Source organism: Myxocyprinus asiaticus, chromosome 17, assembly GCF_019703515.2.
Source record: "Myxocyprinus asiaticus isolate MX2 ecotype Aquarium Trade chromosome 17, UBuf_Myxa_2, whole genome shotgun sequence".
Classification (NCBI taxonomy): Eukaryota; Metazoa; Chordata; class Actinopteri; order Cypriniformes; family Catostomidae; genus Myxocyprinus; species Myxocyprinus asiaticus.
The window spans coordinates 34,867,669-34,893,651 of NC_059360.1; the positions used below are offsets into that span (position 1 = coordinate 34,867,669).

Sequence of the window (25,983 nt, forward strand, 5' to 3'; positions counted from 1 at the left end):
TGGAAGGCTGGAGGGGGTCCATGTGGGAGGAGATACAAAGTCCATATCCTTCATACCCACAGTGAAAGGTGAGCTGCAGAGATGCAGATCCACCTCCACGTAGTCGGCAATCGTCCAGTGAGGACCCGACGGAGGCATCAGCTCCTTCACTGCACTATTCAGGCCAGCCCTGAAGAAACTTGGAGCGTGGTCATCATAGTGCACGAAATTCGTGAGATGGAGAAACTCACGCACGTGATCCACAACTGGATGGTCTTCTTGTTCGAGGAGGATTGCTACTACTGGTATATCCATTTTGTTAGGTCAGTCCTTCTGTAACACTGGGCATTTGGAGAGGAAGGGGAAGAGTGGAGATGCAAGAGTAAATACTTTAAATCCTTTAATAACAATCGCTGGAGTGGAACAAACAATAAAGCTCAACAATAGTAATCGTTGGAGTGGAGCAAACACTGGAGCAAACAATAAAGCTATACATCACAAACTAACAACATAACACTTCATCAACACAATGTAACACTTCAAGGACTGACAATGGATGAACAAAACTAGAGGGTATTTATACACAAGGAACTACATGAGGGAATGGAATACAGGTGAGGATGATGAGGAGCAGATGGAAGTGATGAGGAAAGTGAACTATGGGAGATGTAGTCCAGGGGAAAACTTCAAAATAAGAGTCCTTGAAGAACATGAAGGAGACAGACTGTGACAACTGGGAAGAGGAAAATTCAATTAAAAGTGACAGTGTGCAGAAAGCTTACATATAGCCAGTTATGACAGAGTTCCTGATAAAAGGTGAAATGATCGGTATCGGCCAATCTGGTGACAAGAAGATCGGTGATCGGTATCGGCTGTAAAAATCCTGATCGGAGCATCCTTATGAATTTACAAAAGACAAACAACTAGCAAGTTTGGTAATGCTAGACCTATAAGGCAATAGACATTTTACAAATCCATCTAAAAACCTGAAACAATTCTCAACCCTACTGTCACGGATCCACCGGACTCTCTCTCTCACTCCACACTGCACTCCCTCTCCCTCACTGCCGACACAGCGCTCACTCTCCCCTGAGTTTTGATCACTCGCACCTGCACATCATCAGTGACTAATCAAGGACTTCATTTATACCCAGCCTTCACACTCACTCTTTGTCTGTTCTTGTCAGTGTTTTCCCGGAGACTACGGACTCCCTAGTTTTGTCTAGGCCTTCCTGTGTTTATACTTACCTTGTTATGGTTTCCCTCGTCAGAGTTTTGTGTTGGTTCATCCTCCGTTTTTTTTTCCCCAGCGCTTGGTCTCTCCTGTGTTGTTTAAGTTTCCTGCAAAGATCATAAAACTATTGTGAGTTAACCATTCATCTGTTCATCGCACAATTTTCCCTGCCTGGATATTACCCACCTGCTGTTTGCATCACACTGTATTTGGATTGACTCACCTGTTTTCCTCTCTGGTTCATTCACCTGTTCAATAAACCCCGCGAATGAGTCCACATCCCTGCCTCCGTGAGTTTCTCAGTGACTCCTACATTAAACAATTGTTTTTGGACACAGAGTAACATTATAATGGTTAAAAAGTGCTTAGAGTAATTAAAAAAATAAAAATGTCAATACCCACATGTTTATGATTGTTGGTTTGTAAAATAATGTTATGGATAGCTTGTAAAGAACCATACAGGGGAAAACATAACACTTTTGGTAGTTGTTTACAAGCATTACTTACAGTAGTTCATTCCGTTGGACTTGGTCTAATAAGTGTACACCAGCCTTGGTAAGTTTTAAAATGATGACTTTATTCGGAGAGGCTCATTGGAGATGGGAAGATTTATCATCACAAAGTCATTATTCAAATCAAGCCACAAATAAGCATAATAAGCCAATTCTCAAGTTATTTAACATTTGTCAAGTCAGCAAAATTATGACTAAAGTCTGAATCAAGTCACAGGCCTCGGGTCATATACACAAACCTACTAACACATGCACTCACACATTCACAAACACCCATAAAGCCCTTTGCTGAAGTTGCCTTCAAAGTTGCAGATATTAAATGAGTGAAGCTCTTGAGTAGCGGTAGAAAGAGCGAAACTAGGTCATTCTGTGAAATGGAGAGATTTAGTTTGAGTAAAGCTGCCAGAAATGAAACCAAAAAACACTGCAGCCTCCACCACATAATGTAATGCATTAGAAGAGATGGGCAATGGTTTTATTAATGTGGGTTTGTTTTGTGTTTTTGCATATTTCAATCAAGTGTGTTGCCAGCTAATTTCTTTAAATGCATTTACAGTGGCCCCAAAACATATTTGGACACTCAAGTCACACTTAAAAGTATATGAATTTCATTGCATTAGATAACAAAATATAATGCCAAGTGTCATCTACAAACAAATAATGCTAGATCTTTTCTCAGAAATAACTTTATTTTTGCAATTACTTTCAGCCTACTGGCCACAAGGTCATTTTTAGTGGATGTATGAAATCAGTTCCTCTCAAGTTCACACAGGTGACTATGAACATGTTCCACAAAGTTTGTCAACCAGAATTTCCAAATACTTGTTTTAATTTCGAACAATATATATATTCTTTTGTAATCTGAAACCTAGCACAATTTTTATGAAATGTTTGGCTTGAAAAGTGGCTTCTCTTATCTTTCTTTAAAATAAATGCTGCTTTGATATTTTGTTATTTAAACTCCTGAGACCTGAGTGTGACTGCTGTGTGCATTTTCCATTTTCTTTTTTGATTTGTAACTAGTAGCACCTAATAAGCAAAAAACAAAACAAAAAAAACAATAAATAAATAAAAAGGTTTCTAGAGCAAATAGTTTACATAAAAATTAATGTCCACAAATGTTGACAGTGGGAACACATTGTGAAATTTTAAATAATACCAAGCTATAGAAAGTCAGATTTTTTTCATTAAATTGTTTTTGTTTCCAGGAGTGTTGGTTATTCATGTTTTTGAGACGTTACAGACATTACAGCTGATTTTCTGTAAAGCTGAATAAATAATTCTAATTATAAGCATCATCCAATCACTGCCAACCATGTTCAAATAAAATGTAGCATTATAAAATTGTGAATTTATGTACTTATTACCATTGTCCCATGTCTGCCAAATATTATCTGCTGCCTGAAACTGAGCTTTTGGTTGGATTTTAGGAGTGAATGCACTTAGCTGCATGGAAAGTTATAGGATTCTCCCTTGCTCCCTATTTAGTGAATGACTTAACCTCCAGTGTGCTGTCTGTCTTCACTGGTCTCAGAACAGTTTGAAATGCAACTTATTTTCATCCTAACTCCATATAAAGCCTCTGAAAGCAACATTTTTCAGCTTTTGGATGAACCCATTTATTCTCAATGTGAAAATGCACAGTAAATATATAGGAATGCATTAACTAATGTTAATGAATAGAATCATATTGCACAGTGATAACAAAATTAAACATAACAGAATGTATATTAAAATGAAGCTAAATGACTCACAGATGTGTTAAGAGTTCAAAGTTATTCAAAATAACTAACATGTTTTTTCTTCTTTTGAGGAAATGCAGTGCCAGTTTCCACCATATGTGGACATCATGTTTATCAGGGCGCTGACGTGCAAAAAATGAACAGATTTTTTAAAGCGGCATATCAAACGAAACTAGAGACTCTACTCTTTACAACCAAACAATGAAATGGTTTCAATGCAAAAACTTATAGATTTCTTACCAGAGGCACTTTTGTTGGCGCTGCATCCGTAAGAACGCTTCAAGGAAATCGATGGCATGCTGTTGTGTAACGTGACTTGGTGCGGCAGAAGTTAACCCTTTTAAATGACAGTCTAGAGTCTTGTGAACAGTATTCAGTCAGTTCTGATTCATTTAAATTATGCGTTGCATATAGCGAAGCCAAAATATAACATCCACGCATGTGGACGAGGGGTCACACAAGGATAATGCAATGACTTCCATACCTTTTAAAGCATGGCTGAGGCATCTAAATAATTTTAGGGGCCACTGTATGTGTACGTAGGTACATGTGTTGATGTAATGATGTATTTGGAATACAGGAGGTGTTAGTTTTGTATTTAAGACGTTTGTGTGTGTTTCAGCGAGGAACAGCTTTGCTATTGGAGCACCTTGCTGGGTCTTTAGCTGGTTCTGTTCTGGTCAGCACACAACTGGACATCGCACCCCAGCACCACCTCTTCTTGTTGGGTCGCAATGGAGCCAACATCAAACACATTACCCAGCACACGGGAGCCCACATACACTTCCCTGACCTCAACACAACCCTTCATTCCCCCACATACACTAGCCGCTCCGCAGTCTACATACAGGGAAGCATCAACGCCGTATGTGCAGCTAGACAGCAGCTCATGGTATGGAAAAAGTTTGTCTGCCTTTATTTTTTATTTTTTGTCTGCCTGTTTGTCTCTTACCCTGATTTAATACTGCTGTACATATTTGTGGCCAGTTGACGAAAAAGACTCAATTGAGAGAGATGTTTGGATAAGAGTCACTATAAATGCTGACAGATGATTGGACTCGTGCTGGTCTGGATGAAGATCTTGAGGCTTTTAGAAATGTGCCAAAGCAGAGGGGGTTTCAAGACACATGCCAAATTGATTATACCCTTTGCCTCTTGTTGTTCAAAACAGGAAATGCAGATTTAGCACAGCTGTAGTTTTAGTCAATAATCTAATCTCACTTAAGACCTCGTAGTGGTCGTGTATGAGCGAGAGAGTGTACATATAAATCAAAGATTATAGCCTGTCAATTCCTGAAGGGTACGTTCTTGTCTAGTGTGGGCGTGTGAGCCTGTGATTTTGTGACACTGATTTTGTGACTGAATGACACTTCTATCAGGAAGACTTGCAGACTTGAGTGAAATTTAAGATGACATTTATTTGATGAATATAGAACAGAAATGTAATGTCTCTCTTTGGCGTAAGCCCCATCTGGCGGTCCGAAGAAGTTGTACTCGGAACTGTCATATCCTGCCGGAGATAGGAGGCGGGGCGAGGAGCCTACCCCCATGCAGGACGGGACTCAACTGGTGGTGGTGGGGTGGTGCAGGTTGCCGTGTTAGCAGCAATGAGATAGATTGTGAGCAGACTTATAAAGCAATGGCTTACATGTGATTGGCTAGGAGTTACCTAGCTAATGGTGCGATGATGTACAGCTGCTAGTCTTCCCGCTAGAACTACGCTGTGCTTACATTGATTATTAAGTACTGGGACAATACAGGTTACAGGACTGAAAAAAATTAAAGCTGATGTATCAAGGAGTTATTTTAGATATATTCACCTACGTTTAGGTGCAACCTCCTATTTCTTACATTTTTGTACAAAATGTGTTTTTCCTTGCCTATCATCACCCAATATGGGCAACTCCGTCAGATAGTGTGTATTTAATATGAATATTGACAGATCTGGCCTTCACTTCAATTAATGCATGAATTGAGACTACAGTGTGGATTCAAACTGATTTTCCATCTATTGAATTATAACCACCCTCAATTTTGTTGACAGCTTATAAGCATATTTTGCACATCACACATAGAGTACTGTGCAAAAGTTTTAGGCACTTGTGAAAAATGTTGCATGGTGAGGATGCCTTCAAAAATAATGCCATATATAGTTTTCATTAATCAATAAACATCATACAAATTCCAGTAAACTTAAGAAAAGCTCCTGTTCTCCTGTACACGGTTTTTCTTGGTTGTTGGCAGATAGGATGTTCCAAGCTTCAGTTTGAACTACAGAACTAAGTTCTTCTACAGTATCTATTTAGGCGGTCTCAATTGCTTCTGTCTCTTCATGTAATCCCAGACTGACTCGATGTTCAGTGGGGGCCATGCTATCTGTTGCAGGGCTCCCTGTTCTTCTATTCTAATCTTTTCTATTTGCAAAAGGAATGTTTGGGAGTCTAACATTTATATTTTCTATTGACACACTAAAGTTGAAGATATAAATAACCATCTTAAGACAAATGTTTTTGTGCCTAAGACTTTTGTACAGTACTGTACATGAAATGCATTTACCTTTTTTCTGGTGTTGATAATGCTATCTACTACAGTAATAGGACCAACTTACTATTTGGAGTTGACTTATTGTGGTTGTGTTAAAAAAAAAAAAAAAAAAAAAAAAAAATATATATATATATATATATATATATATATATATATATATATATATAAATATATATATAAGCACAATTACTTAATAATAAAATTAAAAAAAAATAAGTGTGTTAAAAACATTCTATTGATCATCTGTGATCAATTTCAAAGTGCATAGGGTTATTTTCAAAGGTAATGACAAGTTGTTCAACATGTTTTAACTCATGTCTCAAGAATCAGTGCTGTGTTTCAGGGCTGTCTGCCACTGGTGTTGATGTTTGATATTAAGGAGGAGATGGAGGTAGCGTCTCAGGTCTACACTGCACTTATGGAGCAGCTAGATGTCTTCATCAGTATTAAACCCAAACCAAAACAACCCAGCAAGGTAACAAATACCTCATAACAAACAGTGAGTCTTCCTTGCCAAGCTACTTATAATTTAAAGTAGCTAAACTACAGTCAAGCAACTCTTTAAAAAAAAAAGTAGTTAGCTAAACTACAAGCTACTTATAAAAAGTAGTTAGCTAAACTGAAGGTGTTAAAGGGGTCAGGCAAACGATATCACAATTTTTTTACAATCAAAGCGAATCAAAGACTTTATCTTTTACAAAAACATCTGGGTGACTTGAACAGATAAATGTAAACCAAACACAACTAATAAAACTAGAAAGCAAAATTGATTCACATTGAGTCAAAAACACAATGATAAACATCAGCATTAATTCGATTTGTCATTTTTCTACAAAAGAGATGTTAATGCACCATAGGGACTTCTGTACAGGGATTCAAATGATTTGCTAAATAATTTTTTGAACCTATCTAAAGGAATGATTTGGGTCTAAGTGGGTAGCTCAAAATAAACATATCAATTTTCATAGTGCCACAGAAACACAGTGCTTACCAAGGTTATTATAGTTTTGCATTTTCAAATCAGTTTTTATTTTATAAAGTTTTCAAATTTGCTGTACATTTCAGATTATTTTTAGTTTAGTTTTTATTTTGTAAACACATTTCTATTTAGTTTTTATATATTTTAGTTTTAGTTTTAGTAATTATAGTTTTGAGAGTTAACAGAACACTTCCAGAGTGTAGACCAAAGCAAGAATTTAAGCTTGGCAAACTTACACAATACACTTAAAGCAAAATGCACAGTTTACTTAGACTCAGCATACTTGTGCATAATAACAATAACATAATGGTTTGAGATTCAACAAATTCACAAAGAACCAAACAAAAGCAAATCAAATTTAAAGTTAAATGTATGAAAATTTCAAATGAACTCAAATTCATGTTAAACATGAAATCTTGTACCGACGGCGGTTACTGCATACAATTTGATATGTGTCTCGTATAATCTTGAAATCCATGGTCGTCTGTTAAATATAGTATGTTATCCATTCAACCACAAAGTCAGAAGCCGCTGCAGAGCAGAAATAATCCAAATATGGACATGAAGAAAAAAGTGTATCACACCAGAGACCACATGAACAGACTTCCTAATTCAGATCTATATGGATAAACTCTGTGTAAAGTGGAAAAAAATAATGTTTAGTCTGATGAAAGATGTCATGAATTTATAGATGACTACGAAAATGTATGGTTTGTCAATATTTTCCAAGTGATCACTGGTATTTATATAGGTTTATTGAGCAGTTCTGTATCTGACACTGGAAATTCTAGAAATATGATGCTTTCTGCTTCATTCTATGAATGGAATCCACATGAAATCAGTAAAAGAAGCTGTTATAACAACTCGATGATTGAAAGTAAGATATTTGCATTAGATTGTGTAATTTGTAATGTTTACATGGGCTAATGCTAACGCTAACACACTAGTACCTTTGCCACAGTATTGCACCTGTTATTCCAGCCTTCGCCACAGTAGGACGTGAAAATATTTATAGATGAAATTTCTGACATCACACCGCAGGAAACCCCGCTTCTGGGTTCTTTTGAGCTGCAGATTTCAATGGTGGAAATAGGCAGTGCTGCAGTTTTATTAATCTTTTAAGCTTTATAGAATGTAATGATGTCTATTAATGTTAATAAAGTTATTATAAAGGAATATATATGGTTTACAGTGAAGAAATTATGTGGGTTCTTTTCTGAAATATCAGCAAAACAAGTTTAAACTTGGTTCAGTGAGCCTGTGTAATTATGCTGGACATGTAACAGGTCAATGAATACACATCCTCACACGTTTAACACACTTCTAAAGCCTAAGAATTTAGGTAATAATGAAAACTACCATCAGACATACAATATGTGTCTTCACTGCTAAAATTATTAACCCACATACAATAAATAATAATATTTTACTTCAGTATGATCACATTCCATATCAAAACTTAATAACAGCCATTTTCAATAGAACAATATTATTTACTGCATTCAAAATAAATGCAAAGACATCATTTTAGCAGAATGACATTATTTTTATTCACTTATCCTTTCACAAACAGTAGTCCATGCACTGCTTGGTGGAGACGGGTCCTGTTCCTCCCATTACATCTGGTCATATAAGATCATCGTTAGATTATATTTGACCTCATATCCGTCACAGCGACAGCACTTTGGAAATTAAAAACAGTCGTTTGCGATCAGAGTTTGCGTGATTTCTTCAATAAAAAAGTTAATATCCACCAACAGCTGCTGCAGCTCAGTTGTGTCTAATAGAGCAGACGTGATAACAATGATGATGACCCGTGAAATTTCATCATTTATGTAAAATCCTGTTTTTTCAGGAGTTTTTCCTGATGCAGCAATCAGGTGGAAATTTGAAGAAGCCATAATCTCCAGTAATCTGTGGAAAACAGGGTGTTTCAACCCCACAAACCGCACTTTTTGGGCAGTTTCAGTGCAATTTGAGCGAAGTGCCCATAGACAGCAGCTTTTTTCTGGGCAACCAAAAGAACCCGGAAGTGGCTGGGCAGATCGTTTGTTTGTAAACAGTAACTTCATCTATAGAATATCGTGAAAAAATTTTTTATACTTGTTTTTAAATAAAGACTTCCTACCAGCCATAATTCATGCCAGAGAAGTCTTCATATATCAGTCTTTCAGGATCAGCTAACCTCATGTGCATTACAAGCCACAACGCCGCCTGAAGGTGTTCACCTAAACAACCCAGTAGTGTATGACTCTGCTGCTCTGAAGATGAACACATCTCAAACACACACAGATCAGATTATTCCATCATGTGATGCTCGTTGATTACGAAAATGATAATTTATTTTTGAGAATTTTTATTTTATTTCAGTTAGTTTTTTAATAACTGCTGTTAGTTTTTAGTTTTTCATTCATTTTGAAATATTTCTTTTTATTTCAGTTTACAAAAATGTTTTTTAATCAATAATTTTCGTTTTAGTTTACAAAAAAAACTTGGTGCTTACAATTTTGGAGAATATTAACCTATGAATGGTATTTTAACACAGAAAAAGTTACATACTTCAGCTTTAAGCTTAATCGACAGCATTTTTTGCATTATGTTGATTAGCAAAGAAAATATTTTTGACTTGTACCTCGTTTATAAAAAGAAAATCAAGTTTACAGAAAGGCATTTATAATGGAAGTGAATGGAGCTAGTCCATAAATGTTAAAATATACACTGTTTCAAAAGTATAGCCACAAGACGCAAACATTATGCGTATATATGTTAACATAGTGTGATAAAATCACTTACAGGTTTTACCAGTGTTGTGTCCTCGTGGTAACGAAGGCAAGGTATATAAACATGCATAATGTTTACGTCTTGTGGCTATACTTTTGAAACAGTATATATTTAAGGTTTTTGGACTGGCTCCATTCATTTGCATTGTAAGTGCCTTACTGTAACCATGATTTCTTTTAATTTATTTTTATTTTTATTTTTTTCATATAAACGAGATGGTAAAACTTTACAATAAGGTTCCATTTGTTAACATTAGTTAACATGTAACATAGTTAATTCATTATGAACTAACAAAGAACAATAGTATTTGTATTAACTAATAATAACAGATCAATAAAAATGTAGTGCTGTACAATTTATGTTAATGTTAGTTCATGATACCTAATGCATTAAATAATGTTAACGAATTAGATCTTATTGAAAAGTGTTTACAAAATATTTTTGTGGAATCGGACTTCCCAATGCTACAGTGATAAATTGTGCCTGTCTGTCTGTCTATCTTTCAGTCTGTGATTGTGAAGAGTGTGGAAAGGAATGCTGGTAGTATGTATGAGGTACGTAGGATTCTGTTGGGGCTGGAGTCCAGCTGCATCCCCTCCTCCATTAGTCCTGTCGCTGTTAACGGACATACTTCTGCCTTCCCTCCCCTGATTTGCTCCATTGGACTGGACACTCTAGCCTCAGCTGGACTGAGGCTAAGCACTCTGTGTAATGTAGTTTTAATGTATAACATTTTTTATTACTAAAGCTCAGGCTTTACAAAATAAGTAATTCCTTGAATGTGCATGCTAAGAAAAGCTTGTTTGTATCAATACAATACACACTGAGACACAGTGCTACTTTAAATGCAGTCACTATAAATACTACTGTCTGTGTTAGTAGATTATAGTTCATGCTGCCAAACAGCTCCATAATTAGCTAGAGCTTTGTGTATTTTTGTTTGTCTGTGTTCCACATTCACGCTCACTTACACACTATTAATGTGAGTTAAAACAGTCCTTTCTGTTGTACATCAGGATGCACTCAAACGTTTTAAGGACTCTAAGGTTATTCCTAGTGGAGTCGACAACTAACATTAATATTTTTAGTGTTTGTGGTTTTAATGGGAGATGCAATTCTCAAATTAATTGAGACATTGAGCAATACTGTAACAGAGTTAAAATGGGAAAGGAGGAGGCGGGAACCAGCTGAACGGTCAAAATAATATTTAATAAAGCAAAAAGACACAAAACACAAACGCACACATGGAAGCTGCGTGTGGCTCTCTCTCAAACTGCCGCATCCCGCTGCACTTATCCCTCTCCTCAGCTGATTAGCCAAAGTGGGGACTGGGCATGCGTAGTCACGGCCCGGACCCGCTCTCCTCCTCGTCACAAATAAATTTCAAGACAATCACTGTCGGACATGAAATCCTCTGCTATGAGTAATTTTCCCCTATTTGTGAGGTGTTGTGGAGAGATTAAACTATTTGCTGATTCTGTCTGACACTGCTTAAAAAAGATTTAAACTGCTTGATTTTGTGAACTAGATATGAATCCGCAATATTATCTTGCAGTTCTGCGCTTTTGAATGGGTAGCGAGGATCGCCATGAAGCACTCCGGTTACATTGAAGTGCATCATTCTGCGTTCAGGATGCGCATAAGCGGTTTCGTTACACTCTGTATTGTAGAATTTTTTATTTCTTACTTTTCTTACTTTGATAGTTTTGTGCAATAAGATGTTATAGTTATTTAGCCTTTTTATTTGTTGAATATGTGTAAGTCACCATATTGAAGTGCTGCACTTAGCGTCCGTATATTCTTCTAAAAGGCGTCTGATCAGGGTCACATGAACATAACGGAGCCTAATTGTACATTGTTATCCTTAACACCAACTAGTCGACTAGTCGTTCAAATAACCAACCAATTAGTTGATAATGCAAATTGGCACAATCCCTAGTTGTGTGTTGTTTCATACTCATGTATTCTGGGGTAATCAAATGCAGGCCACATATTCTGTCAAGCTTAAGTTATTCAGTATTTAACCCAGAATATTCCTTTAATATTGTTGAAATATCATATATATTCCTCTCTCTGTCCTTCTCTTTCTCTGTCTCTTCAGCTGGTCTTCTAAGATCTTCAATCAGCCCTGTTCCTAACGGTTCCCCCAACCCAACCTGTGTTCTTAATGGACACGGCTCTGTGTTAAACATCCAGAACGGAGCTGTGAATAACACACAGCACATTCACACACCTGCTCACTCACACACACATTCACATGCTTCTGGTCACACAGCATCCTTTTGGCCCAGTGCTCTAAGTTCAACAGCTAACATAGCAGGTGAGTCTGAGACTCTCATGACACAGTCAGTTTATACCTAGATGCCCTGTTTACACCTGGTATTCAATTCTACTCACACCTTTGACATGGTTTGTAAGAAAGTCAGTCCAGAATCACTTTTAGAGTTTTAATTAAAAATGTTAGTTGTTTTACCTGTTTTTATTTTTTCAACCTTGTTTTCGCCATGAAAATAGCCATAGAAGCTAGCATGGCATTGAAAACAAACAAACACCTGGTTTTAAATGGTTAGTTTACATTTTTTATTCATGTCTTTTCCAAATATGACCAAGAAATTCCTCATATGACTTTATTTTGAGTGATCGTATAACAAAATGCTTTGAACCCCATTTACAAGCTATATTTGGCTCTGTCCACAACTAGATGTTAATACCAGGTGAAAACGGGTTCGAAGTTGGATATAAAGTAATATGTTAGAACTCTCTCTCTCTCTCTCTCTCTCTCTCTCTCTCTCTGTTTTAGAGTTTTCCTCTGATCTGATGTTGCAGTCCATGTCTCATTCGACTCTTAGTGGCCTTCTGCTCTCTGGAGTCCAGGGTCAAACACACACACCATCCCCTCCACCTGGACTCGCAACGATACACAAACCAGCCAGCACCGAACATCTCAATGGACATGTGAGAAACTTATCAAAGCTTGTTTGTGTGTACTGTTTTGTTTTAGAGTCATTGCGCTTCCTTTTTGTGTTTCTGCTGGACTCCACGGCGTTTGTTTGTAATTGTGTGTGTGTGGGTTTGTTGTAGCTTGGTAGTCCTGTGTACAGTAGGATCTCGTCTGTATCACTTAAGCCCACCCACTGTGACTCTGCCCAGGAAGTCATCGGACATGCCAAGTCCGAATCCATTTCCAATAAATCTACAGATGAAGGTACAGAACACACACACACATTACAAAATTTATTCTCCATATCCAGAAGCATCATGCCCATTCAAACTGCACGTGCCACCTCAGATTTTTATACCAAGTGGATTTTGAATGCATCTTCCTAAAAAATTTTAGTGTCTTTGATAATTAAGTTGCATGGTTATAAAAGGGGGGGGGGTGTTGCTTAAAACACAGTAAAATAAATCACTTATTCACATGTCTGAATTTGGTCAGTCCAGTTGTGTCATCTACCCACCCATATGTCACTTAAAATTCATATGACTTCATAATAAAATGTCTATACAATGAAAATGCATTCCTAGCTGTCAAGTTCAGTTGCAATTTTTTCTTTATTAAAATTAATTATAAACACTCACTGGGAAAATGCATTCCTAGCTGTCAAGTTCAGTTGCAATTTTGCTTTATTAAAATTAATTATAAACACTCACTGAGCACTTTATTTGGAACACTGTGGTCCTAATAAAGTGCCTGATGTAGCCCATCCACCTCAAGGTTCAATGTGTTGTGCATTCTGAGATGCTATTCTTCTGAGTGGTTATCTGAGTTACCGTAGCCTTTCTGTCAGCTCAAAACAGTCTGGCCATTCTCCATTGACCTCTCTTATCAACAAGGCATTTCCTTCTGCAGAACTGCCACTCACTGGATGTTTTTTGTTTTTGGCACCATTCTGAGTAACTCTAGAGACTGTTGTGCATGAAAATCCCATAAGATGAGCAGTTACAGAAATACTCAAACCAGACTGTCTGGCACCAACAATCATGCCACGATCGAAATCACTGAGAATTGTTTTTTTCCCATTCTGATGGTTGATGTGAACATTAACTGAAGCTCCTGACCAAACATTAACTTGACTTTATGTTGCTGCTGGTGCTTAGTTTGAGTCTGTGTTTGTAGCCTGCTAGCTTTTTTAGTGCTGTTTTCAGCTTTTAATCTTTCATCTCTGCCATTTTTCAGTACGCATCGGGTATTTTCCCCCGCATTACTCTCTTATCGTGATTCGATTGCGTGCATTTTTCCACGTGCATCCACTTTCTATTTTTATCACGATTAAACTGTGCATTTTACCGTGCACACCTGTTTTCTCCTCTGTGTTACACGGATTATTGCATCAATCTCAAAGCACTGCTTATCAAGAACAACCATAACAACAAACAATTGCATGAGGGATTAACATCGATCTCAAACTCTCGCCACTCTGGAACAACCAACAACAACAAACAATTGCAGTAAGTCATGACATCCACTCATGTTATTGCTTTGTGCTTTACATGCCACATGTTTACTATAGCTTCTTCTGTCAGCAGTGAGGGATTTACATGTGATAAATGTCAGGAATTAGTCAGGCTGACGGAGAAGATTAATGAGTTAGAGACACGCATCCAAACGCTAGTGGATTTCAGTGAGAAAGAGAAGCCGGTAGATACTGTTTCAGATGCGGGTAGTTCAGCAAACAACACACACACTTTGTTTCCAGCTGTAGTGCCCCAGAGGGCGTTTGGGTGACGTCTCGGCGGCATACTTGTATGGCAAAGCGACACCACTCTCCCATTCCTGTTAGGGTTTCCAATTGATTCTCCCCACTCAGTGATGCATCCACTGAGAATCATGTTGAAAGAGCCTTAGTAATAGGTGATTATATTGTAAGGAATGTGGAAATAGAGACTCCAGCCACTATTGTTAAATGCAGTTCGGGGGCTCGGGCATCTGACATCAGATCAAATTTACAAGTGCTGGCTAATGTTAAACTTAGATTTTCTAAAATTGTTATTCATATCGGCACTAACGATGTCCGGCTTCAGCAGTTGGAGATCACTAGAGATAATATTAAAGAGGTGTGTGAACTTGCAAAAACAACATCAGGCACTGTAATATGCTCTGGCCCCCTCCCAACTTGCCGTGGTGACGAGGTTTATAGTAGATTAGTGTCACTGAATGGCTGGATGTCTGAGGGGTGTCTGGAGAATAGAATAGGATTTATAGACAGTTGGAAGAGCTTTTAAGGGTAGACCTGACCTGCTAAAGAGAGATGGACTCCATCCCTCCAGGGAAGGTGCCACTCTCCTCTCTAGTAATTTGGCTCATAGACTTAATATTGATAGTATTTGACTAACTGGGGCCCAAGTCAGGAAGCAGACAAACTGGCTAATCCGAACATCTGCTTGCTGCCTTGAGACATCACACAGGTCACATAAACTACAACACATAGAGACTGTATCACCTAGATATCGTATAAAGAGTGTGTCTGTTCCCCGAACTACCAAACATAAAACTCTCACTAAATTATTTAACAAAAAAATTTAAGATAAACATCATATAAAGGTAGGGATACTAAACATTAGATCTCTTTCAACCAAAGCACTAATTGTAAGTGAAATTATTACAGATCATAGTTTGGATGCACTCTGTTTGACTGAAACCTGGATTAAACCGGATGGATATATTAGTTTAAATGAATCTACTCCCCCATGTTATTGTTATAAACATGAGCCTCGTCTGAAGGGTAGAGGAGGAGATGTTGCTACAATTTACAGTGAAGTTTTTGGTGTTACTCAGAGGACAGGATATGTTTAAGTCTTTTGAACTAATAATGCTTAATGTGACACTATCAGATAAAAAATGTGTGTCGTCTTTTGCCCTTGCTACAGTATATAGATCACCTGGGCCGTATTCTGATTTCCTTGGTGTATTAGCAAATTTTCTATCAGATCTAGTAGTTACTATGGATAGAGCTTTAATTGTAAGTGACTTCAACATTCACATAGATAATGAAAATGACACATTGGGATTAGCATTTATCGATATTCTCAACTCTCTTGGAGTCAGACAAAATGTGACAGGACCAGCTCATCGCCATAATCATACTCTAAATTTAATTCTGTCATATGGAGTTGATGTTGATACTATAAATATTCTGCAGCAGATCGATGACATCTCAGATCATTACCTCGTCTCTTGTATGCTGTGATCATCTAATGTAACTCAATCTACACCACAGTATCATTCAGGTAGAACTACTAATTTGACCACTAAAGATAGCTTAACTAATATCTTCCAGATCTATCTCATATACTAAGTAAGCCACAAAGTCTAGAAGACCTTGATGTAATAACAGAAAATGTAAATACAGTCTTCTCTTGCACTATTGATAGTGTCGCCCCCTTTCAATTAAAGAAAATTATGCACCATGGTACAGTGATCACACTCATGCTTTCAAGAGAGCAGCTCGGAAAATGGAGCGCAAGTGGAAGAATACAAAATTAGAGGTATTTCGCGGGGTATGAAAGGATAGTGTCTGTAGCTACAGACAGGCACTAAAAGCTGCCAGGTCAGCATATTTTAGCAAAATAACCACAACAATCCTAGGTGTTTATTCAGTACTGTGGCTAAATTGGTTAGGAATAAAGCCTCAACTGAACCAGATATTCCGTCGCAGCACAATAGTAATGACTTCATGAATTTCTTTACTGATAAAATTGAAATAATCAGAAATAAAATTGGAATTATGCAATCGTCTGTCACAGTACCTCAGAAAACAGTGTCTCATAATTTGAGAATCCAGCTTCAATTGTTCGCTGTCATAGGTCATGAAGAGCTAACAAAACTTATCGAAACATCAAAAGCAACAACATGAATGTTAAATCCAATGCCAAATAAACTCTTAAAAGAGGTATTCCCTGTAATCTCAGAACCTCTTCTTAATATTATTAACTCCTCGCTATCCTTAGGATATTTCCCAAGAAACTTTAAAATGGCAGTTATCAAACCGCTTATTAAGAAGCCACAGCTTGATCCTGGAGAATTGGCTAATTATAGACTGATTTCTAATCTCCCTTTTATGTCAAAAAATACTAGAAAAGGTAGTGTCCTCCCAACTATGTTAATTTTTACAGAGAAATAGTATATATTTAAAATTTCAGTCAGGATTTAGGCCCCACCACAGTACAGAGACTGCACTTATCAGAGTTACAAATGACTTGTTCCTGTCATCTGATCACGGCTGCATTTTTCTTGTAGTGCTTTTAGATCTTAGTGCTGCCTTCGAAACCATAGATCATGACATTCACTTGAATAGGCTTGAGAATTGTGTTGGCATTTGTGGACTTGCATTAGAATGGTTTAGGTCCTATTTAGCAGACTGCTACACTTTGTCTATGTAAATGATAAATTGTCAAACCAAACAAAGGTATTGAGTGCCACAGGGATCAGTTTTAGGGCCTCTGCTTTTCTCCTTATATATGGTTCCCCTGGAGATATCAGGAATCGTGGAATAAGTTTCCACTCTTATGCCGACGATACCCAAATTTATATTTCTTCGAAACCTGACGAAATTTCACAATTCTCCAAATTAGCAGAGTGTATCAATGAAATCAAAGATTGGATGGCCAGAAAGTTCCTTCTACTCAATTACGACAAACAGAGGTAATAATTATTGGACCAAAAACCTCTAAAAATAAATCGCTAAAATATAATTTGACTCTTGATGGATGTACTGTTACATCGTCTTCTACAGCGAAGACCTTAGGTGTTATATTTGATACCAATCTGTCCTTTGAAAATCAAATTTCCAATGTTTGTAGAACAGCATTCTTCTACCTCAGAAATATTGCTAAGTTACGACACATACTCTCTTGTTGCTGATGCTGAAAAACTAATTCATGCGTTCATGACCTCAAGACTAGATTATTGTAATGCATCACTGGGAGGATGTCCTGCAAGATCAATAAATAATCTTCAATGGTTCAAAATATAGCAGCCAGAGTGTTGACTAGAACCAAGAATTACGATCATATTAGCCCCATTTTATCATCGTTACATTGGCTACCTGTTAAATTTCATACTAATTTTAAAATTTTGTTAACTACGTACAAAGCTTTGAATGGTCTAGCTCTGCAGTACTTGAGTGACCTTCTACCACGCTATATTCCATCACGTTCATTACGATCGCAAAATTCTGGCCTGGAATATCAAAATCTACAAAAGGAGGTAGATCCTTTTCCTATTTGGCTCCTAAACTATGGAATAGTCTCCCTAACACTGTTCGGGATGCAGACACACTCACTGAGTTTATGTCTAGACTAAAAACTCACATTTAGGCTGCTTTAGTTAGGAACCAGAAACATTTATCATGATCTGTAACTCTGCAAAAAATTTAATGGCATCAGTGCTAATATTATTATATTTGTATCCCTGTCTCAACCTCGGGATTCCTATCCCGAAGTCACCAAAACCGGCCAGATCCAGTTCCATTCCTGCTTGGTGTCGGACTCCACTGCTACGTGTCTCTGAGTGATGAGGACTAAATGCAGCCGGTGCCAGTCTGACATCACTTCAGTCTATTACGATGGACTTCAGAGGATGAACTGATGCCAACTCCAACCATAAGACATGGGATACATCATATGCCATTGCCTGAACCTTGAACTTAGGATAGACCTCAACGAAATGACCGGCAATGAACTGCAATGCACCACACTCATCTCTGCCTGCATCACCTTGGTCTAATGATGGACTACACTCCTGAAATGGAATACATAGACTATAAATGAATTGCCAACAAAAGCCTTCATCAGCCAACTAACAAAGGACAATGCATCTATGTAAACTTCTGCAGTTAATCCAGAATGGACTTCAAAGACATTAGTCATTAATCTTACAGTTCTTACAAAATCTTTGATTAAACACTGGCCCTTAACACTTACTTAGCTAACTAATTTTAAACCATGACTTGTACTGCACATAAATACAGTAATAATATTGGCATTATATTCATGCTGTTAGCCAGAGGGGAATTGGCTCCCACAGTGAGCCTGGTTTCTCCCAAGGTTATTTTTCTCCATTAACCAACATCTTATGGAGTTTTGTGTTCCCTGCCACCATCGCATTCGGCTTGCTCACTGGGGTTCTAAATACAATTATTATTTAATTATTTATTTTTATACACAATTTAAAATTACACGATGAATCTAAGACTTTATAGATATTACAGTTTCATTTTCTGTTAATGCATGTTTTTCTGTAAAGCTGCTTTGAAATTATGTGTGTTGTGAAAAGCGCTATACAAATAAAAATGACTTGACCGGATCTGCATGATTTTATGCATTGCATTGCTGCCACATGATTGGCTGATTAGATAATCGCATGAATAAGTAGATATACAGGTGTTCCTAATAAAGTGCTCAGTGAGTATATTACAATGAGATTTGAACCAAGGTCCCTTTGCACATAAAACAAAATCTGTATCACTAGACTAACAGACCTTAGACTTGTGTAAAGAACTTTTAAGTTGTTAAAAAAAAATGTTTAGTTTTTTTTTCCTCTGGCAATGCCTTATCTTACTTAGAGCACCAAGTGAGCTAGGACTGCCACTGGTGCCTCTTCAGAAAATAGGTGTATTATGCTCTTGTCTGTGTCTCATTAAATATCTGTCAACTTTCTCTCCGTTTTTCTCTTTCCAAATCATCTTGAGCAGTTCTATGGGTTGATGTGCTGTGTGGTTTACTTGTTCATGCATGCTCAGTTTAACTGGGTATGAAGATTCATGCCAAGCATTTATGCCAAGAAGAACTTTACATTTTTTCCAGAATCCTGGGCTCCATGAAATTTCCAACAGCAGCAGGGGTGGAGTACAGTTTCAGCAATGCTTTATGATGATACACATTACAGTACATCTCAGTGTCACTGTTTGTGGCATTATTCTACCCACACTTTGTTCACTATATACAGAAAGGAGAAATTGCAACCTTATTCCACTGTATGTGTGTTTTAGGCTCGGATACATTTGTTGAAGTGGGCATGCCCAGAAGCCCGTCTCATTCAGCCAATGGGAGTGAGCTAAAGCAGATGCTGAGCTCTTGCACGGCATCATCAGGGAAACGACAAACAATGGAACTTCTGCAGAGAACCAAGAACTCGCTTCTGCAGTGTGTTGAGTCATACATTTATCTTGCAATTATCATGACAATTCAGTGATGTTTAAAGATGAAGTGCAAAATTTCTGTGGCACCAAATGGTAATGCAAAATAATTGCTGTTTTCACATTCCGCCCCATCTTCCGTAAACATTGGTGAGCCAGTGTTGCTGTCTCTGGCTGGTCGCAATGCTCAAACAAACAGATCAATATTATAATAGCACAACAAGTGTTTTCACTTTTTGAGGAAATCAACCTACTAATGGCTTACTTCTAGCTATCTCTGTATATTAAGCAGGGATAGGAGAAAGTATTTGTGACCTGCTCCATCATTTTGAGTCACATTTACGCAGAATCGCATTTTGAGATTTTTGAAACACTGATTCACAGAGTACATTAGAGATGATCATTTCAGCCAGTTGCCCTCTGATGTTCAGTCATTTGTTTTTTCTTCCTGTAATTTTTAGTAAAGAGGAGCACTGATTGGAGGAGATTCACCATATTAAAAAGCATAAATAACATTTAGTTTTGAATTTCATAATAACAGTGACATCATTTGAAAGCAGAGACTTTGTTTAATCAAAAACAATAGAAAACCCAAACAGTCAAAAAATGTTTTGACCAAATTCCATGTTTTTCCAAAAACATCTCATTGCGACTTCGACTCATTTTAATGGATGTGTTACATTTTAACATTGAAAAAATTACTCACTTCACCTTTAACTATCAACATTTCACTGCAGCTATGAGGTGGTCATTACATTTTGTCTGTTTGTGTGTAGTGTGGCGTGTGTGTTGGCAGATTCTGAATGTGAGAATACAGTGACTGATAAAAGAGCACCAGGAAGTGAGAGAGCAGCAGAAAGAAGACTGGCACCACATATACAGGTACACACACACATTACTCATACAATTGTACACAAATTAGAACAGATTTACTCACTGGCTTTCTGTCTGAATGTGTTTCAGGCTTTTGACTATGAGAAAAAAAAGTTACTAGCCACTAAAGGTGAGAGAAGACTTAATCTGTTGATTAAACATGTCTGATTGTGTGGTCACTGGCTAGGCTGTGGCTAAAGAAGTTGTTGACTTGTGTTGCCTTTGTATAGCCATGTTAAAGAAGCCGGTTGTAACAGAGATTCGGACCCCAACAAATACCTGGAGTGGGTTGGGCTTCTCGAAATCAATGCCAGCCGAGAGCATTAAAGAGCTGCGCAGGGCGAACCATGTGCCATACAAACCCAGCATGAGCACGACATATGAGGTACACACAAGTAGAAACTCAGAGTGGGAATTCACTAAGAACGCTGTGTTGTTTTAGCTTGTGATTCACAAATTGTGTGCTGAACACTGTTTGGACGGCGCAATAGAGCATAAGTGCCTGCCCACTTATTCAGCCATTTGGGTTCCGGAAATATTTTTCCCATTCATTTTTCCCATAGACTTTTTATAAAATCCTTCATTAAAGAGTTGTAATCCATGAACCAAACCAACCAGCTCCGAAGTAAATCACAACATCACAAACTTTGTTTTGAGGCAAAAATGTATTTGAAAATCGGACAAAAAGACAAAGGTAAAAGGCTGTGTACTTACCGTCTTTCATGAGGGCACAGACTACAATCCCAAGAAGCATTGAGACTGATGTCATTGCATAAAAAACTATGGGAATACTGTTTGTGAAACAATTGATTTCAAGGTTGTTGATTATATGTATAGAAACAATATATTTTACATTTATTTTAAAATATTCCAAAATGTACAAAGATAGAAGTAGTTTAATGGTGAAGAGACACCGACTCGATTACATCATTCATAGTGCATCATGGGAGTGAGCGGTCGTTCTGAGGCATGTTTCATGGGCTTGGTTGGCCACGGTTCTCTGATTGGTGAAACTTTCTCTGCTGGTCCATGGGTAATGTAGTTGTTTACTATTAATTTCAGCTATCAAGCACGATTTTTAAACAATAAAGTTGAAATAATGCAGACTGATCTCTTCAATGGAAACATATACCATCGATGAACAACCTTGGAGCTCAAGGTAGGTTTGTCTTTAAAGGTTTATAAGTTATTGTTGAAAATCAATTAGTCTATGGAAAAAAATGAATGGTATTTTTACTTTCGGAACCAGACTGTTGCGTTCCATTCCAAATCTTGCGGGTCAGTTCTGAGTGCAAGGTTGCCATGTGCACAAACTGCTTTTTTAAATAAAATTCTGTTTATCGCCTGCTTACTGTGGACGGCAATAGCACAACGTTAATTGTGCTAGACAAATAATGTTGATTTTTGTGAATAAGGTGCAATCAATAATAAGCATAATTTATATAGAAAGAAGGCGTTTTGCTCTGAAAATAATGATAGTGTTAGTGACGTCATTGAAAAACAGTTCAGTATGATTTCAGTGCATTTAGCGCCTGGTTAAATTTGATTGCAGTTTATTAGTGACTAAAACAACAGTAGTGCAGGTGTTTTGGTGCATTCACAGTTGCACAGTCACACGCAGCCTGATTCCAGATCAGTTTAAAGCTAAATTAAAGTATGTCATTTCTGCGACACTAGCGCCAATGAACGAAATTGCTAAAATAAACAATATTTTCAAAGCAATTTTCTGAATACGCGCCTCGCCTGCAGTTATTCAAACAGTCATATTGTCCCGCCCATTGGTTGTGTAATGTTGTTGGGGCGAGTCTAAGCGGGTCACTCAAAACAAACACAGGAATTTTAATGAGCCACAAAAACACAGTGTTTACAATTTTAGAGAAAATTAACCTATGAATTATTTACTTATAACTGTCTCTGCATATTAAGCTGGGATAGAAGTAATTTAATACTGAAAAATGTACATCAGCTTTAAAAAATATTTGTTTCCATACTAATTTTTGCATGTGTGTGTGTGTTTGCAGGACTCTCATCTGTCTATGTCACTCTCTGGGAGTCGAGAAAGTTTGGGTAATGGCACAGAATCTGATAATTGGGGTGATCGGAACGGGAATGTTAACATCAATGGGAACGGACTCTCAGGAAACTCTGAATTTTCCCCTGCTGTCAGCAGCCCAAAGAAAATCAAGAACAAATCTAGTGAGACTACAGATGTTCTACTCAATGAACTTTATCTTTATTAAAGGAACGAAGTAACGCCTCACTTGCCTCACTTACTTACTACTATTCTCTCTTTATCTGTGTGTGTCTGTGTCAATAGGTGAACAGTATCTCAGCAGCAATTATATGGACAGTATCTCGATATCAGGTGGTAATGGCTGCTCTCTCAGCTCATCCCTTAAAGGAACAGAACTCCCTGAGCTTTTCAGCAAACTCGGTCTTGGCAAGTACACAGACATCTTCCAGCAGCAGGAGGTAATTAATGAATAAAGCCATCACTGAGAAAGCTCTTCTGTCGGTCTCATCACATTGAATCAGTCTGATTACTGTTGGTGTGTGTGTATGTGTTTTCTAATAGATTGATCTGCAGACATTTGTCACCCTGACGGATCCAGATCTGAAGGAACTCGGAATCACAACGTTTGGTGCTCGCAGGAAAATGTTACTTGCGATTTCAGGTCAGTTGGTTTGTATGCAGTGGAAAGAGAAAGAAAGATAAACCTAAATAAAGGATATGTAATGAAAAACGGTCACTGTTGTGTGATGGAGGGTGTATGTCATTTCTTTCACCTTCTATTCAAATATGAGTTGCTGCCTTTAAAGGAAGCTGTCTCTGTAGGCAGCAAGGCAGCTCACTAGGTTTTGTAACAGAGCTTATATGTTTGGTATAAAAATGAGCTACTGATCATATTTGAATGTTTCCTCCTCAGAGCTGAACAAGAGCAGGAGAAAGCTCTTTAACACACCCAACATCCGCTCCTCCTTTTTAGAAGGCGGGGCCAGTGGTCGCCTGTCGCGCCAGTTCCACGCAAACGTGGCGAGTGTCAGTGGTCGCTGGTGATCTCATATCTTTACGTGCTCACAGGTATCCATCCACTCCATGGTCCTGCCTTAGAGGTGAACCAGATATCCCTTATCTAAACTGGACTGTGGCTCTTATTCTTACTGGACTCTAGTTGATGTAGAAAGCCATAATGAGATGTGACGACTGTGCCTTTAAATATACAAAAAAGAAATTGTTCAATGTTGTTAAGAGAATGTGCCAATAATTTTGTCTCGCATTTACTCTGGGTTAACAGGCAAAGGCACAGAGATAAATAACTAACCATACTGTCAGCAAGCACGCTTCGGTATTGGTGTCTAGCACTTTAATCTGTAAACTCTGCTGTTTTTGCCTGTTGGTTGTATGCAACTTTTTTTTTTTTTTTTTTGGTAACTTCAGTCTTTCCAGTGACAAAGCCAAACACATGCACTTATTTAGCAGGAATTTCCAGGTCACACACAAAGATCAGCTGCTTGGTAATCACAACCAGCTGATGCTAATGTTGTTTACCGCTTTAGATTGACTGTTTTTTCATGTTCAGTATTTAATTACTGATTGGCCATTGCAGTGTTGTTTTATTTTATAGTTGCATTATGTCCTCATATTTTTATGTTAATCTTTTTTAAGAGGCATTATCGGTTTACATATATTTTTTCCATTTGTTACAGCTTTTTAGTTGACATCTTTTGTTGTTTGTTTAGATTGCTTTCTTCTTCACTAGAACTTCTCACAGTCATCTCAAACAGATGTCAGTCCGAATGGATCCACTCAGTTTCTATGTGGCAAAAATGAAGTCTGTTTGTTTTCTTCTGAACAATGTGAAGAATAGCAGTACGCCTGGAGTGATGTAGAAAAAATTAAATATCGGTTCTTATTTTGTTTTAGGAATATTTGTTTCATCAGTTGTATTTACGTTTGACCTGTAGCACAAACATAAAATATTATTTGCATTAGCTGCTATACCTAAAAATGTAATTAGGTCTAAATTCTAAGCGTTTTGATTGAGTTTGGCGAGTGTTTGTCAGTGTGTGTGAGTGTGTGCATGTGTGTGTGTGTGTGTGTATGTGTATCCGTCACTCGAAGCACAAAGTCATATATGAAACTCAAGGGCTACTGTCATTAAACCTATGATTTTCAGTGTCTTTGATTTTCAGTGTCCTTGACCAGAAATTAATTTTTTTTTTCATCTGTTTATACTTAATATTCTTTCATTAGTTATTTCATTAGAATTTGTTTCTGTTTTTCCAACCAGATTGTGTATGTCATCTTTGAAAGTATTCAGAGTAAACAAGGTTATGTGGCCTTTGGTATAAGATTTGTAGTGCATTCACGGTACAGGCTGAAATGAAGAATGTAAACCATGTAGAAAAATCTTTTGCAACGTATCTATTGTTAAATACTAACATTTATCAGAAGAAACCATGCTTAACTCTTTTATATGCCTTTGAGTTTGTTTTTGTTTTATGGAAGAAAAAAATATTACACAAAAAGTTTGCAGTATTCTTATATCATTGCTCAGTGATATTAGTAACCTTTGTTGCACATTAAGTCCAAAGTAAAATTCTTGTATGGTTCACGTGCAAAATATGGACTTGTAGAGATTATATTCTTCACAATAGTGGAACCAATGTATATGGTTACATTTCTTACAGAGCAGGGAATCCTGTGAGGGTTTGTGATCGAGATTCATTTTCTTTCTGTCTTTACATTTGACAAATCATGTCTGTTCACTGAGTTATTTCCCACTTTTCACCTGAAATAACTTTACTGTTGCAACAGTCTTTTTTCCCCATATTTTTCTAAGTGAACAACTGTGTTGTTCTGTTTATAGGTTGTGCTAACTTTGTCTTGAAGTAGAGCATTATGGGAGCAGAACTTTTGTTTTGGTTTTTCTGGATGTGAATAGAATTACATTTGAATCTTTGACAAAGGGAACAATGTTCATGTTTTTGCCTTTTAAAAATGTTCTGTAAGTCTAAATCAGTGTCCCTAAAATGGACAAAAGCCATTTGCTGCCTGTGATTTGTGTTGCCAGAGTATTACTATCTGAAAGTAACAGAAAAAAGGGAATACGAACAAAAGTAAAAAAAAAAAAAAGAAAAGCAAAAATATTTGAAATGTTCACCACAGATTTGTGGTATTGTTCCAGAAAATAAAAATGTA

General features: G+C 37.3%; 1 protein-coding gene across 1 annotated transcript in view; it reads left to right on the top strand.

The window, feature by feature from the left end:
• The window catches only part of LOC127455563 (protein bicaudal C homolog 1-B-like), a 75,483-nt gene extending 49,500 nt beyond the window's left edge, over positions 1-25,983 (top strand). Inside the window, exons 8-21 of the mRNA XM_051723562.1 lie at positions 4,090-4,359; positions 6,355-6,486; positions 10,278-10,479; positions 11,873-12,091; positions 12,572-12,726; positions 12,853-12,976; positions 19,761-19,914; positions 20,684-20,789; positions 20,871-20,910; positions 21,011-21,165; positions 22,802-22,976; positions 23,098-23,252; positions 23,356-23,455; positions 23,708-25,983. Coding sequence (XP_051579522.1) covers positions 4,090-4,359; positions 6,355-6,486; positions 10,278-10,479; positions 11,873-12,091; positions 12,572-12,726; positions 12,853-12,976; positions 19,761-19,914; positions 20,684-20,789; positions 20,871-20,910; positions 21,011-21,165; positions 22,802-22,976; positions 23,098-23,252; positions 23,356-23,455; positions 23,708-23,838 — 2,118 coding nt within the window. The 3' untranslated portion in view covers positions 23,839-25,983. The remainder of the gene's footprint in view (positions 1-4,089; positions 4,360-6,354; positions 6,487-10,277; positions 10,480-11,872; positions 12,092-12,571; positions 12,727-12,852; positions 12,977-19,760; positions 19,915-20,683; positions 20,790-20,870; positions 20,911-21,010; positions 21,166-22,801; positions 22,977-23,097; positions 23,253-23,355; positions 23,456-23,707) is intronic.